Source organism: Podarcis gaigeae (genome assembly GCF_964106915.1).
Source record: "Podarcis gaigeae genome assembly, chromosome: 5".
In the NCBI taxonomy this organism is placed as follows: domain Eukaryota; kingdom Metazoa; phylum Chordata; class Lepidosauria; order Squamata; family Lacertidae; genus Podarcis; species Podarcis gaigeae.
Genome location: NC_139681.1, coordinates 732940 through 749209, shown reverse-complemented (window position 1 = coordinate 749209; position 16270 = coordinate 732940). Strand labels below are relative to the sequence as shown.

General features: G+C 42.8%; 1 protein-coding gene and 1 long non-coding RNA gene across 16 annotated transcripts in view; one reads left to right on the top strand and one right to left on the bottom strand.

Annotated features, from left to right (window-relative positions):
- The window catches only part of LOC310844669, a 37714-nt gene extending 30182 nt beyond the window's left edge, over positions 1-7532 (bottom strand). The window contains exons 1-2 of the long non-coding RNA XR_014564229.1: positions 3164-7532; positions 2593-2790 (exon numbers count right to left, since the gene is read on the bottom strand). This is a non-coding gene — a long non-coding RNA (uncharacterized lncRNA). The remainder of the gene's footprint in view (positions 1-2592; positions 2791-3163) is intronic.
- CCDC91 (coiled-coil domain containing 91) overlaps positions 1-16270 on the top strand; it is a 149346-nt gene that overhangs the window by 111230 nt on the left and 21846 nt on the right. For all 15 annotated transcript variants that reach the window (XM_083738771.1, XM_083738770.1, XM_083738768.1 and 12 more), the window contains one exon: positions 7544-7657. In XM_083738771.1, coding sequence (XP_083594897.1) covers positions 7544-7657 — 114 coding nt within the window. The remainder of the gene's footprint in view (positions 1-7543; positions 7658-16270) is intronic.

Genomic DNA, 16270 nt, shown 5'->3' with positions numbered 1-16270 from the left:
TTCGGTCAGTCAGCCAGTTACAAATCCACTGAGTGGTAGCATAGTCAAGTCCGCATTTTACCAGCTTCTTTACAAGAATATCATGGGGCACCTTGTCAAATGCCTTGCTGAAATCAAGGTAGGCTACATCCACTGCGTTCCCTTCATCTACCAGGCTTGTAATTCTGTCAAAAAACGAGATCAGGTTAGTCTGACATGACTTATTTTTCAGAAATCCATGCTGACTATTGGTGATCACAGCATTCCTTTCTAGGTGCTCACAGACTGTTTGCTTAATGATCTGCTCCAGAATCTTCCCTGGTATTGATGTCAGACTGACTGGGCGGTAATTATTTGGGTCCTCTCTTTCCCCCTTTTTGAAAATAGGGACAACATTTGCCCTCCTCCAGTCTGCCGGGACTTCGCCTGTTCTCCAGGAATTCTCAAAGATGACTGCCAGTGGTTCTGAGATCACATCTGCCAGTTCTTTTAATACTCTTGGATGCAGTTCATCTGGCCCTGGAGACTTGAATACATCTAAACTAGCCAAGTATTCTTGTACTATCTCCTTAGTTATTCTGGGCTGTGTTTCCTCTGCTGAATCATTTGCTCCAAATTCTTCAGGTCGGGCATTGTTTTCTTAAATCCGGGTCATCACTGCATAATAGTGATAAACAATGCTGCTGTCAAAGAGCTATCAATGAGCCAGGACATCCTCAGGGCAGGGCACACACACAGAAGATATGGAATGCAATTAGCTTTTTATTAGCAGAGAAACAACGATACAGCAATGTCCAGCATCTTAATGAAGGTGTTGCTGAAACTAAGCTCTAGGCCCACCCTTCTCCTCTAACCACTCATCCTACCAAGCAGACAAAGGCTGCATCAAGGGGGTGGGCTCCTCCTCAAGCAGAGCCGGGGGGGGGGGGGAGGGCAGTCAGCAGAACTGGGACTGTCTCTGCGCATGCTGTGACTCTCAGCTTCTAATCCTGTCTTTGCAAGGCCCTCCTTCTCCTGATCCCCTTGATCACTTAGCTCTCCTGCTTCTATCAGCTCCCAGATTGTCCCTTCTGCTGAGTGCTCCTCAGTGTCCCACCACCAGGCTCCGGTCTCTAAGGTGTCATCTTAGGAGCCCTCCTTGGGCTGGTGGCTCCCACCACTCTTCTTCATCCAGTCAGTCCCTGACAGCTCCTCTCCCCTCCCCTTCTCTGGCACAGCCATGAGGAGATACAGAGAAGCTTAACCACAGTTTAGCATAGCACCTGAACCCTAAACTATGGTTAATCTTAACAAAGGTTAGATGAAACATGCCAGTTCATAAACAATGGTTTGAAAACTGAACATAGTTCAGATCAATTAAAAATTCTGAATTAAAAAACAGAAGCAAGAGCTTTAGCCATTTCAGAGTGGGGATAGGGCAAGCACGGGAAACCAAAGCTCACTGCACCTCATTCTTGTAACAGTAAACCGTTGTTTATCATTATCTGTACAAAGCCAATGTGTATCAAGCCCCTCCTTTAAAGTTCTGAAAATGTTTCAGTTTTCTAACTTTTCCCTATAAAAACAACTTGTTTTCTCTACAAACATCTTGAATGTTACGTAAATCCAAGTTTTCCAGGTAACTTAATAAATTGGAAATATTGTTCCTTGTGGAGACATAAATATGACAGTGATAAATGATATTATATCACCAGGGGAATGCTAGACGTTTTTTACAGTGGTATCTGTAGCAGATGTACAGCGTAAGCGAGTCCAAAATATTATTTGTTTCCTTTGAGCAGGGTATGTTGGGATTTCCATTTCAGACATATGCTACCCAGGTGGATAAATGCAAATTATAAAGGAGACTTACTATATTCAAAGAAAGGCTTTGCAGAAAACTTCTTAGTTTTTTGGGAATGTAATATGGGTGAAAAACATGACTTCCTAAAATAAGTAAAGTTCTGATTACAGCTTTAAAATAAGTAAAGTTCTGATTACAGCTGATTGGCTTTTCCTCTGCAGCTTTGTGTTCTTTGTAATACCAATGCTGCGGATGTTGCATGGTGTGCAAGCAGGATGGCGTGCTGGCAATGTTCCACTATTTTTGTTCTATCTTTAGCATCTTGCTTATATTTGACATGGTCCTTTTAAATGCCAATTCATATATGGTAGCTGTCAGAATAAATCACAGGAGGATTCTTAAGTCAGGTAGGTTTTTTTTGGGGGGGGGCGTGTGGAACTCTCAACTGTTTGCGTGCCACCAACTGAGAAGGATAGAATTGTACACAAGGTGCAAAATCCACAGTTTTATTTATGTGAAAATGTTTCTCTCATCTATTTCATATAAAATCTAGTAAATATTTTAGCATAGCAGAAGCAAGCATATTATTCAGGGATGTTGGATACAGTATAAGAGACTTCCTTGAAAGCAATGGAAAGCAAGTGAAGGTGCAGCTATGTTAAATTCAGTGGAGTTTAGTCTTTAGTAAATATACCTGGGACTGAAGTGTTGGTCATATATTTATTAAAATAGTTAACATCTTCAGTTTGAAAAATGCACACACACACTCCCCCCTCCCCCGAGAGACGTGTGCCCTCTCGGCTTCCCTCACATTACACGCTGCGCCCAACCTCAACTTGCCCTCCTTGTCGGGATGCCGAGAGGGCGGGGAGGGTTGGCTTCTGCTCGGCAACGCCCACCTCCTCTCTCTGTCTCTCTGTCCGGGCCGCGTGCGTGCTCCTCCCGCAGTCTCCTCCAGCTCCCTTTCCATTCCGAGTGGCTCTGTTGTTGCTGCTGCTGTGCCCGCCTCAAAGTTTGGCCGGCAGCTCCTGCAATAATATTTTTATTTATGGACATATTTTTAGTCATTTTTGCGCGCCCCCTCGCCTGTACCCTTGTCGTGGCCGGCAGCGGCGGTAGCACTTGGGCCCTCCTCCCTCAGCGGGGACTGTGGCCATGGGGGCTCCCAACTCCAGCTCTTTCTCTCCCCCCTCCCGTGGTGGTTCATTTCCCCCCCCTTATAGTCCAGCCCCCCACAAGGTCTGAGGGACAGTGAACCAGCCCCCTGCTGGAAAAGTTTGAGGACCCCTGACCTAAACAATCAAATACACTAAACAGTATGTCTCAGGGAGCTGGTTCATATGAAAAAAATGATATTTGTAACTCTTGGTTGTATATTTGGATAATCCTTAAATTACTTACTGTTGTGGTTAATTGTGGATTATGCCAGTAAAGAAACTGTGCATCATAAGTGTCGGCTAAGTGCTGGATCTCTTGAGCTTTTTTTATCCACCAGGTGTTTTTCAGTTCTCTGGTTCATTTTTGAACCTCAGCCTTAGCGTTGGCATAGGTTTTTTTCTTAGTGGCATAGTTTCTCTCTTTGCCAGATCTAAAAGGCCTTCCTTTTCTTGTCAATCATGCGTTCAATCTCACTGTCATTCTCATCAAACCAGTCCTGGTGTTTCTTGGTTTGGTATCTAATAGTTTGTTCACAGGTTGCAATAATGGATGTTTTTAGCTTGGTCTAGTGTGCCTTGATGTTATCAGGGAATTTTGAAAGCAGAAGGTCCTTAAGAGTCATTTGGAAGCAATCCCGCTTAATGGGATCTTGAAGGGCTTGAGTGTTCATTTTGCGCCTTGGTATAATCTTGATAGCCATCGTGGAGCGTATTAATCAGTGATCTGTCCAGCAGTCGTTGGCGCTTGTCATAGCTCTGGTAAGGAGCACATCACAGCGATCTTTAGCACAGACAATAACACAGTCTAAGAGGTGTCAGTGGTTTGACCGAGGATTCCTCCATGAAGTTTTAAATTAATTTTTCTGTCGAAAGAGTGTGTTGGTAATAACAAGGTTGTGTGCTGCACATATCGTCAAAAGTAAGATTCTGTTCTGGTTGCTCTTGCCAACTCCTTTTTTCCCAATAGTCCCAGGCCACAGATCAAAATTTCACCCAACTCTTGCATTAAAATCACCCAGGAGGATAATTTTTTCTTCCTTAGGCGTCTCTGATAGGATGGTATCCAGCTGAGAGTAAAATTTTTCTTTAATGTCTTCATCGGCATCCAGTGTTGGTGCATAAGTACTTAGAATAGTAGCCTGTTGGTTTTTGGTGACCTTTATTCGAAGGGTTGAGAGTCTCTCATTAATGCCGGTAGGAACTTCTGATAGGAGCTTCACAGGGTCGTTTTTGATGGCGAAGCCTACCCCATGTATTCAATGTTCTTGTTCAGATAGACCTTTCCAGAAGAATGTGTAGCCTCCTTTTTCTTCTTTCAGTTGTCCCTTTCCTACTCTTCGAGTTTCTTGAAGCGCTGCAATATTGATGTTAAAACATCGTAGCTCTCTTGCGATGATGTCAGTTCTGCATTCAGGATGCTCGCTGTCTGTGTTACCTGACAAAGTCCGTATATTCCCTGTTCCAAAGTTCAATTGTCTTTTACAACCGCTAGGTGGTGACCCCACTGGGTGCGGTAATCCAGTTATGGAAAAAAGGAGGCAAACTATGTTTAGGGCACCTTTTCTATCCCCTCCCCCTTTTTGGGGTGAGCAGAGTAGATCCTAAAAAGGGCTGATCAGTCATGGATACAGCTGCCGAGCTGCTCAACTCCCTCATTCCTTGAGTCGGAACAACTGAATCTGTATCCACTACCCATGTGCTGGTTCATAATGACTAGGGGCTTCCAGATTTCATGATCCTGCCCCCATTACCATTTGCTGATCGCCATGGAGCTTAGCACTTGCTGATCAGAAGATTGCCGGTTCGAATCCCCGTGATGGGGTGAGCTCCCGTTGCTCGGTCCCAGCTCCTGCCCACCTAGCAGTTTGAAAGCATGTCAAAGTGCTAGATAAATAGGTACCGCTCCGGCGGGAAGGTAAATGGCATTTCTGTGCGCTGCTCTGGTTCACCAGAAGTGGCTTAGTCATGCTGGCCACATGACCCGGAAGCTGTACACTGGCACCCTCCGCCAATAAAGCGAGATGAGTGCTGCAACCCCAGAGTCAGTCACGACTGGACCTAATGGTCAGGGCCCCCTTTACCTTTACCTTTATGGGGCTTTTGGGGTTTGGGTTGGGTTTTTAGAAGACCACAAAGACCATCTATGGGCCAATAAATCATGGCATATGCCTCCTACGCTCAGCAGATGGTATCACACTTCTAAAAGATAAAGAAGCTATTGACTGCGCTGGAAAGAACATTATCAACATCTCCTTAACCGCAACTCCCCCATAGCTGCTGAGGTCCTCTCACAAATTCCGCAAAAACAAGTTAGAGATGAGCTCGCAATATCTCTAAATCTGGGAGAGTTGTGTACAGCTATTAACCAAATGAAAAACAACAAAGCCAATGGACCTGATGGGATATCTGCCGAAATCTTCAAAGTTGGTGGAATTGAACTTTCACAACAACTTCACAAGCTCATTGAAAAAAATCTGGGAAAGTGAAAAAATCCCAGCAGACTTTAGGGATCCCAAAATTATCAATCTCTTTAAGAAAGGTGACAGAACTGATTGTGGAAACTATCAAGGCATCTCTCTATTAGCTGCGGCCGGCAAAATTCTTGCAAGGATCTTAGCAAACCGCCTCGTAACAATATCCAGTGCGACCCTTCCTGAATCCCAAAATGGTTTTCGGCCTTCTAGGGGGACAGTGGACATGATTTTCACTGCTCGACAGCTTCAAGAAAAATGCAGAGAGCAAAATCAACCCTTGTATATGGTGTTTATTGACCTGACTAAGGCTTTTGACACTGTAAATCGTAATGCCCTGTGGACTGTCCTTCTGAAAATTGGCTGCCCTTCTGAAAATTGGCTGAAGTGCAGAGTGTTTGAGGACTGGGACATTTGCAGGGAAACCAAAATATTTGTTTACAAAGCTGTTGTACTGCCAACCTTACTATATGCTTGTGAAACATGGCCCACTTATAAACGCCACCTCCAACTCCTCGAAAGATTCCATCAACGGTGTCTCCGAAAAATTTTACACATCACTTGGGAAGACAGGCGAACTAATATCAGTGTACTGGAAGAAGCAAAGATCACCAGTGTTGAAGCAATGATTCTTCAACATCAGCTTTGTTGGACTGGTCATGTTGTGCAGATGCCTGATGATCGTCTTCCAAAGCAACTACTCTATTCCGAACTTAAAAATGGAAAGCGTAATGCTGGCGGTCAACAAAAGTGGTTTAAAGACTGTCTCAAGGCAAATCTAAAAAAATGTAGTATAAAACACTGACAACTGGGAAACACTGGCCTGTGAGCACTCCAGTTGGAGAACAGCCTTTACCAAAAGGTGTCATGGGCTTTGAAGACACTCGAACTCAGGACACAAGGGAGAAATGTGCTAAGAGGAAGGCAGGCCTGGCAAATCCACACCGTGATCAACTCCCACCCAGAAACCAATGTCCCCACTGTGGAAGGACATGTGGATCCAGAATTGGCCTCCACAATCACTTACGGACACACTGTTAAAACCGTGTTTATGGAAGACAATCTTACTCGGCTACGAGTGATCACCAAAGAAGAAGATGCCAGTAAAGAAAGTGCTGCTTTCTAATGTTATTGTAAAGCAACAAGGAATGCTTAAGGCTAGTAATGAAGTAATAACCATGTGTTGCAAAGATATTTGTTTATTTTTCAGAAGAGTTTTAAAACCCACAAGTGACTTAGCTACAGGCCTTCTTATAAACAGTTTGGCAACAGCATTTTTGCTTTACATTGTATGGCGGGGGGGCTGTGTGTTTTCCAGTGGGAAACAACTATTGGCATAACTAGGTAAAGGGCCTGCGTCAGGAGGTTTGGGGGCAGTTCACAGGGAGACCTGCCCTGGATGAAAGGCAGACTGGATCCTTTTATTTGTATGACAGAGTTGTGGGGTCAGTGGAGGTTGATCCATCTGGGCAAATGGGGATCTACTACAGCCTTCTCAGTCTGCCCTCAGCCAGCCCTCAGCTGCCTGCCTTTTTACAATCCATTCATAGAGGGGGCACTACTCCATTCACTCCTCCTTGATCTCGGTGTTGCCCTTGTAGAGCACGGCAGGGAGGAAGAAGGGGAGAACATTTGCTCTGCCTATCATGGGTTCCACCACCACTCATTGTTGGCCCCCCTCTTTCCATCCATCCGACCAGTCAAAATGGGCACTAGCAACCACTGTGGGATCCATCCTGTACAGTTTTCAGTCACCTTTTTGGTGGTACATAAAAACATAAGAAGAGCCTGCTGGATCAGGCCAATGACCCATCTAGTCCAGCATCCTGTTTTCATAGTGGCCAGCCAGATTCCAGAGCATCTGGATAGTAACAAAAACCCTCTCCTACTGTTAAAAGGGCTGTCTTGGTTGCTTCTAAGGGTCCTGGAGGTGCATGTGCCAGTACAGGATGCAGCCCTGTTACTCTGCCCACCTACATGCCTCTGCTTCCTGCATCCCTTTTGCAAGAATTGACAGAGGCTGATGTCCAAAGCATTTATGTGCTGTGGCAGGTGTGTGAGAGGAGGAAAATCTCCTTTATCTCACTATATGTATATGAGGGTGAATATTTGAAGCAAACTCTATACACACTGTAACTCTTATTTTTTTATAGTCAATTGTAAAAGCAGCCATTTTAGAAGAGCAAGAAAAAAGTGGAAAAGCTATAGAAAAAGCTGTGAAGCAAACAAGAGAAGAGCTGATGGAATATATCAAGGAACAGAAAAGGGTAAGCAGCAGTCTTACACGACAGTTGACGTTGATGCTAGACAGAAATTATTAGCTCTGTGTAATCTTTTGAGAAGATGTACAGTAAATGTTCTGGGAGCTTTGCTGAATGGCATGAATCATAGAGTTTACTGTGTATCCCTGCCACATGCTATTGATTAGGAATCACCATATTTTTCGCTCTATAAGATGCACCCGACCATAAGACGCACCCAGTTTTAGAGGAGGAAAACAAGAAAAAAAAAATCTCTCCCTCTCTGCGCAGCGCCCCTTCAGAGACCCTTCCATTTCTCCTCCTGCTTCACTGAAGGGGTGCTGCGCAGAGAGGGAAAGCTGTGCAGCGCCTCTCCAGTGAAGCGAAGCCAGGAGAGCAAGAGGGATCGTTGCGCACCGACCCCTTTTGCTCTCCTGGCTTCAGCGAAAGCAATTCAAAGCCTCTGGAGCGCTTTTTGTTGCTTTCACTGTAGCTATGGAGCCTGCACTCACCCCATAAAATCCACACACATTTCCCCTTACTATTTAGGAGGGGGAAAGTGCGTCTTATAGAGCGAAAAATACGGTAAACAAAAAAAGACTTCTTGTGCAAATGTGAAATGTCATACTGGTGTAATTACCAAGTTTAAGCAAAGACCACTAGTTCCAACACAAGCAAAACTAGGATACTATCAGTTGCCTACTTATGTCATGGATTATTTTCTTCTTAACACACTGACAAATGGAAGTTTATTAATTTCCAACCTTTTCCAGAGTCATATGTTTAGAAAGTTCATGTATGTGTGACTAGATTCCATAAACCAGTGGTCACAAACAAGAAGCCATGTTCTCGAAATGTTGTGGAGTGTGCAAGAATGTTTAAAAACATTGGTATTTTTTCTGTTGTCTAGGGAGTGAGCAATTTTACATGGGTTCTTTGTTAATATAGAATTTGGAAGTTTACCTTGACAATAGGGGGATGGTATGGTTATAATAGGGGGACGCAGGTGGCGCTGTGGGTTAAAGCCTCAGCGCCTAGGACTTGCCGATCGAAAGGTCGGCGGTTCGAATCCCTGCGGCGGGGTGCGCTCCCGCTGCTCGGTCCCAGCGCCTGCCAACCTAGCAGTTCGAAAGCACCTCCGGGTGCAAGTAGATAAATAGGGACCGCTTACCAGCGGGAAGGTAAACGGCGTTTCCGTGTGCGGCTCTGGCTCGCCAGAGCAGCAATGTCACGCTGGCCACGTGACCCGGAAGTGTCTCTGGACAGCGCTGGCCCCTGGACTCTTAAGTGAGATGGGCGCACAACCCCAGAGTCTGTCAAGACTGGCCCGTACGGGCAGGGGTACCTTAACCTTTACCTTTATGGTTATAATAGCAACTGTCAAGCTGGTCAATTACAGATAAGGGGAGCATGTGGGTTCTAAGAACTGGAGGGGCTTTGTTATCTATTCACTATAGATCTGAGTTCTTCATAAGAAACAAAGGGAGCCTCCACCATTAAGGTTTAAATTATGGATATATTAATGCAAGCTTAATGGTTGTACACGTTCTCTAAAACAAATTCATTTTCTGGTCAACCTGCCATCTCTATCACCAGTTGCTTTGATTGTAAGCAGCTGGAATGACTGTAAATGCATGAGGCACAACCCAACATGAAGCTCTGCTTCCCACTGAAATCAATGGATTGTGCCCCATGTTTGTAGAATCATTGTAATAATATTGAATTATTAAAGGTAATTAATTATGTTCCAACAGCAAGTTAATGGCATATCACAAAATACAGTGGTACCTCAGGTTTCAAACACCTCGGGTTACAGACACTTCAGGTTACAGAAGCTTCAGGTTACAGACTCCGCTAACCCAGAAGTAGCACCTCGGGTTAAGAACTTTACCTCAGGATGAGAACAGAAATTGTGTGGCCGCGGCAGCGGAAACCTCCATTAGCTAAAGTGATACCTCAGGTTAAGAACGGTTTCAGGTTAAGAACGGACCTCCGGAATGAATTAAGTTCATAACCAGAGGTACCACTGTAATGCATACAATATTTTTTTCTGTGGGTTTTTTGCCTGCCCTATCCCAGACATACAAATAACAACTATACTATCCAGATTTTGAAAAGGACTTTAATAAAATTCATACTGAAACACCAATATAAAATTAAAATTACTTCATGCTTGCTTAGCACAGAATCAAATAAAAATGCTTTATAGTTCTTCTGGAAAATGTTCAGGCTTTGATTTTGCCAATACTCTAGTGTTAAGGGAATTCTGTGTTGTTAGGCAGCCACCAATGATGTTTTTCATCCTGTAGTGGCAATATAAGGAATGAGAATCTATTTACCTACATGAAATATTTTCATTTTAAACCTATGGTCCTTACCTGCCATGCATTGTAAAAGGTTACAACAGCTAGGTGTTTCTGTGCATTTGTAAGTGTATTTGCTTTGCAACTGTCCTAGCTGAATATGATTAGTCTTTTTCCAAGTCAGACCATCGGTCAAGCCAGCCCATTGTTTGCCTGCTTCAGACTTCCAATCCTATCTTGCAAAGTTGCACTTGCAATTCTGTGGTGCAGTGTGAATCATTATGAACTAATATAAAACACTTAGAAAAAGCATTGTAGAGCATAGTTTTAACTGAAAGTGTCAGCATTTTGCTGGTCCTTGGGGAAGATTCAGCTCCAGCATCAGAAATGAATTACGCTTCCTTGCATAATTTTGTTTTGTTTTGTTTTGTTTAGTGGAAGGGTATTATGTTGGTTAGCAGTAACAATTAATCCCTAAATTATTGAATTTATAGAGTAACTTAATAAAAGACATTGGCTTGGATCCTAAGATAACTTAAGTTCAAGGAAGGGAAGCTCCCTCCTCTCCCCCCCCCCCTTGCAGCCATCTGCAACCCCGAAGAGTTTCTTCAGATGGTTGTGGGGCGGAGGCAGGCTCCTGAGCAATGTGGCATGTGATGCAGGAGGCTGCTGAGGAAGCGGGGGGGGGGGGGGGAGAAACTTCCTCAAGTTAGCATCTCAGGATCCAACCTGCTATTTTGTTCGCAACAAATTTAAAGCAAAAAGATGATTTTAGTGATAATGTGTTTGCATTGTCATATTAAAGGAACAAGGTACATGTTTTGTGGGCACATGGCAAGCAGCTAAAATATTCTAACGTATCCAGGCATGAGAAATTTTGGGAATGTCTACATTGGTTTACAATGAGGATATTCTTTTCAACAGCTGGATTGAGCTGTAGAGCTCCATTTCATACAGAACACACGCCTGCAAATTCTGATGATTTTGCTCATTGATGTGAAAGCATGGGGCATGGGCTCAGATGAACAGATGGCCACATGTGAAGCATGATTCCTGTCTTCTGCCCCTTCTTAGGTGATGGTGCCCCGATAGTCAATGTGCTTCCACTGGTGACAGGTCTCTTTCCTATAAGGAACCCTTAGTGTCCCTTCTCCTTGGCCACCTTTATAAGGCAATGGAGAGGGTAGGGGACTGTCAGGCAGCAGTGCTATACCCTGCTTTCTACAATACCATTTTCCTGTTGATTCTGTTCTTGTAAGTTGTCAAGAAATTGACTCGGTAAAATTTCAAAACATTGGCAAATCTCAAAGAATAGTCCCTTCTCTCTCTAGCAATTGGCTATTTAATGCCTTCCATTTAAAAATAGTTTTCGATTTTTTGTTTTCATTAAAACCCATTTTGTTCTTCGCTTCTAGTTTCCATAGCATAGCTTAAACTGTTTTATGTCAGCATAGATTTTCTTGTTGACTAAGAATAAATCAGTTTGTCTGTTCTCCGCACATTACAGCTTAAGTTCATATTGCAGCCTGGTTTCACCCACTTATTTGTCATTCTGACTAGTGGATGAATAACCAAAATATTGAAATTGGGTATTTCCTGTTGTAAGTGAAGTCCTGGACTAAACATTATCCTTGAAGTATTTCTCATAATTTTAATAAATGTGTGTGTAGTCATGCACTTTCTTATCTTCTTTATAGTCAAAGTGGGAGTAAACCAGCACACCAGAAGTTAAAGCAGAGCAATTACCAGTATCACCTGCTGAGCAGGCCATTTAAGCAGGCTCTTTAAAATGATGAAATGTTCAGAGTGATGATTGTTTTTATATTTCAAAGTTCAAGACCCACCACAGCTAGTCAAGGTTAAGTTTTCCCTATTGACTGTGACACCCAGCTTTCTCTAATAAAATACTTTCTGTTTCCTGACAACTAAATGAATTGGATAAACAATGAACGTGCTCTGATAATACATGAGCAATTTCTAGCAACTTCAGAGAGCTTAGTTTGGCTCTCATATTGAAACAAAATCCATACTTTCTAAATAATTCCCATATTATTATTACTTGTTTATATGCACACCCTTGTCACTTAGCTATTCCTCTGCAATTTTAAGGCCAAAGCTTGGCTGAAAGATATATCAATTGTAATCAAAGTTACTGTGTTCATTTCTATTGCATTGTGAATTCCACTTCTGTGTCTCATAGCCTCTACAGGAGAGTAAGACCAAACACACCAGATGACCAAACATATAAGATATCACACTGCCAGATTAATATTATGGAAATAACATTACTACTTTGCTGGTTTGCTATCTCAATATTCATCAATATAAATCAAATTCATCAGTCATGTCTTTGTTCTTAAACTAAGTTACAAGCTAATTACAACCAACTAGGTTGTTTTTTTTAAGGCTAATAATTTGATATTACCATACTTGCCTTTTCTGTTGTAGCAGTATTTTACAAGATAGAAAACAAATGTGATTTCCTTAATAATTTGGTGTTCATCAGTAGTTTGGGGTTACGCCCATTATTTTGGCTTTTAGCACAGAACTGATACAAACCTTGTTGGTAGGTAATAGGTAAAGGTAAAGGACTCCTTGACTGTTAAGTCCAGTCAAAGGTGACTATGGGGTTGCAGCGCTCATCTCGCTTTCAGGTCGAGGGTGCCGGTGTTTGTCGGCAGACAGCTTTTCTGGTTCATGTGGCCACTATGACTAAACGGCTTCTGGCGCAACGGAGCACCGTGACAGAAACCAGAGCGCACGGAAACACCATTTACCTTCCCGCCACAGCAGTACCTATTTATCTACTTGCACTGGCTTGTTTTTGAACTGCTAAGTTGGCAGAAACTGGGACAGAGCAATGGGAGCTTATCCCGTTATGCAGATTTGAACCACCGACCTTCTGATTGGCAAGCCCAAGAGGCTCAGTGGTTTAGACCACAGCACCACCCACATCCCTTGAACAAAGGATTCTAATTTGTGTTCTCCATTGGCCCATCCCTTTTTCTTCACCATTATTGAAGCATTTACTGTTATATTTGTAGATGATGTATTCACATCTACAAAGTCACCAGTCACCTTTGTTTTCATTACTTCTTCTCCTACTTTGCCAACTCTAGAATTTCAAGCAGCCTGACAGTCATTGTGGGAAGCAGCACCAATGTGCTTCAAGCAGTCTTCAAACCTCTAAACATATATTACATAGACAGCAAGGAACACTGAGGAGAAAGATGTCAAGAGAAGGATGCCAAAATAATGGTGGTTTTCTGAAAAATATTGCCATCCAGTATTATGAAGTGCATACAAAATAACTCTCATGTAATGGCCTATGTTGTTAGGAGTCCTAAAAATTGAGTCCATAATTTAGCAGATTGAAAATCAATTTTGAAGAGGATAATAGATGGAATAAAACAATAAAAAGAATAAAAGAAGAGGAGACTGAGATTCTGTTCTTTAAAAGAAATTAGAAAGAACAAAAGCATTTAAAGCGGTGTCACACCTTGCTTTAGAATAAATACTATAATTTCTTAGCATGACAAACTCACTATAAACACTTTCCAATCTATAATTATTCTTCAGTTTTGAATTTTATCAAGATTATAGAAAATAGCTGTAAATGAAAAAAATATGGAAGTTTGCATGTAAGATGATAATAAATCATATTCATACTCATCATCTTACTGTTCTCATTGTCTGAAATGATTCCATGATCTAGTTTTAAATTCTGAAAGTTCCCAGTCTCCTGCTCCGTGCTTTTGTTACTTTAAGAATGCTTTGTTGTTGTTTAGTCGTTTAGTCGTGTCCGACTCTTCGTGACCCCATGGATCAGAGCACGCCAGGCACTTCTGTCTTCCACTGCCTCGCACAGTTTGGTCAGACTCATGTTTGTAGCTTCGAAGACACTATCCAACCATCTCGTCCTCTGTCGTCCCCTTCTCCTTGTGCCCTCCATCTTTCCCAACATCAGGGTCTTTTCCAGGGAGTTTTCTCTTCTCATGAGGTGGCCAAAGTACTGGAGCCTCAGCTTCACAATCTGTCCTTCCAGTGAGCACTCAGGGTTGATTTCCTTCAGTATGGAGAGGTTTGATCTTCTTGCAGTCCATGGGACTCTCAAGAGTCTCCTCCAGCACCATAATTCAAAAGCATCAATTCTTCGGCGATCAGCCTTCTTTATGGTCCAGCTCTCACTTCCATACATCACTACTGGGAAAACCAGAGCTTTAACTATACGGACCTTTGTTGGCAAGGTGATGTCTCTACTTCTCAAGATGCTGTCTAGGCCTGTCATTGCCCTTCTCCCAAGAAGCAGGCGTCTTTTAATTTCGTGGCTGCTGTCACCATCTGCAGTGATCATGGAGCCCAAGAAAGTAAAATCCCTCACTGCCTCCATTTCTATTTGCCAGGAGGTGATGGGACCAGTGGCCATGATCTTCGTTTTTTTGATGTTGAGCTTCAGACCATATTTTGTGCTCTCCTCTTTCACCCTCATTAAAAGGTTAATTCCTCCTCACTTTCTGCCATCAAGGTTGTGTCATCTGCATATCTGAGGTTGTTGATATTTCTTCCGGCGATCTTAATTCCGGCTAGGGATTCATCCTGCCCAGCCTTTCGCATGATGAATTCTGCATATAAGTTAAATAAGCAGGGAGACAATATACAGCCTTGTCGTACTCCTTTCCCAATTTTGAACCAATCAGTTGTTCCATATCCAGTTCTAACTGTAGCTTCTTGTCCCACATAGAGATTTATCAGGAGACAGATGAGGTGATCTGGCACTCCCATTTCTTTAAGAACTTGCCATAGTTTGCCGTGGTCGACACAGTCAAAGGCTTTTGCATAGTCAATGAAGCAGAAGTAGATGTCTTTCTGGAACTCTCTAGCTTTCTCCATAATCCAGCGCATGTTTGCAATTTGGTTTCTGGTTCCTCTGCCTCTTCTAACTCCAGCTTGCACTTCTGGGAGTTCTCGGTCCACATACTCCTTGAGCCTGCCTTGTACAATTAATTAATTAATTAATTAATTAATTAAGAATGCTAGCTTGGGGCTAATATCTCTTGCTTCGGACATGCATTATATATATTTTTAATCTCCATGTTCCATTTGTAAGGTCTGCTGTAAACACTGACAGCATGCAAGATGGATTTGGGCTATGCTCTGTTCAGCAATCCTTTTTATCAAATGCAGATTTGGCAGGAGATATTTTGTACCTCTATAACCTCAAGATTGTCCATATGGGACTGATCTGGAGAAACTGTTTCTGCTGCTGTCAAAGGTGAGAACACCTCTCCTTTGGCCCCAGTTATAGTATACAACAAAAATGGCATTGCTTCCTATTATCCCTCCTGCACAGTTCAAGATGCCATTCTTTAAAAAGTTCCAAATGGCTTGGGTTCCCAGAATACCTAAAATTCTCATTCTGGACTCTAGGATAGACCGAGGGCAATAACATTATATCCTTTTGTCAGATTTAGGCAATAAGGGGAGCCAAGTATGAATTCTCAGGTGTGTTTGGAAATCGGAAATACCACATGCAAGCTGGATTTTTCTTTTTTATAGGGTAAACTAATTTTCTTCTTTAAGTCATGTCCATGGATTGTCTTCTCTTGGTCCTTCGGATTCATCTTAACCTGATAATATCCTTTGGTTAAATCTAAACACGTGGTGTAATGACATCACCCAGTGGTCTCTATCAGATCATCCAGTCGTGGCATGGGATATGCATCTGCTTTGGTGACATGGTTCAGTTTTCTGAAATCTAAACAAAAGCGTACTGATCAATCGGGCTTGTCCAATAGCACTATAGGGGCTGCCCAAGGGCTTTCTGAAAGTGCAATAATTCCCGCTTTTAACATGTCCCGCACCTCATTGCAAACCTTCTCCACATACCCTCCTGTTATACAGTAGAGGTTCACAGCAATGGGTTTGGCTTCCCCTGTGTCTATCCGATGTTCCACACCCTTGGCCACTCCTGGAATATTACTGAACAAGGATTCATATCCTGCAAGATCTGTTTTGTACGTGTAATACCCATATGCGCTCCAAATACATTGTTGTGAGTGTGCTGCAGGATTTTGCCTCGGTATTCATGTGGGATTACTAAGTGTCTTCTCACTTCTCTCCCCCCCCCCCCCCCCATGGTGGGGCAAGGACTTCTCGATATAAAAGGTTTCTGCTCAAACAAATCCGTTCTGGGCACTCAGGAGTTAATGGCCTCTCCGACTCGGCTGCCTCAAAGTACCTTTGTAACTCAGTATCTTCTTTTTGCTTTTTGGCAAAACTTGGGGTTTGACTTTTAGTCAAAGGAAACAAAAAGGTGTTTTTTCTTTCCTCACGCTGA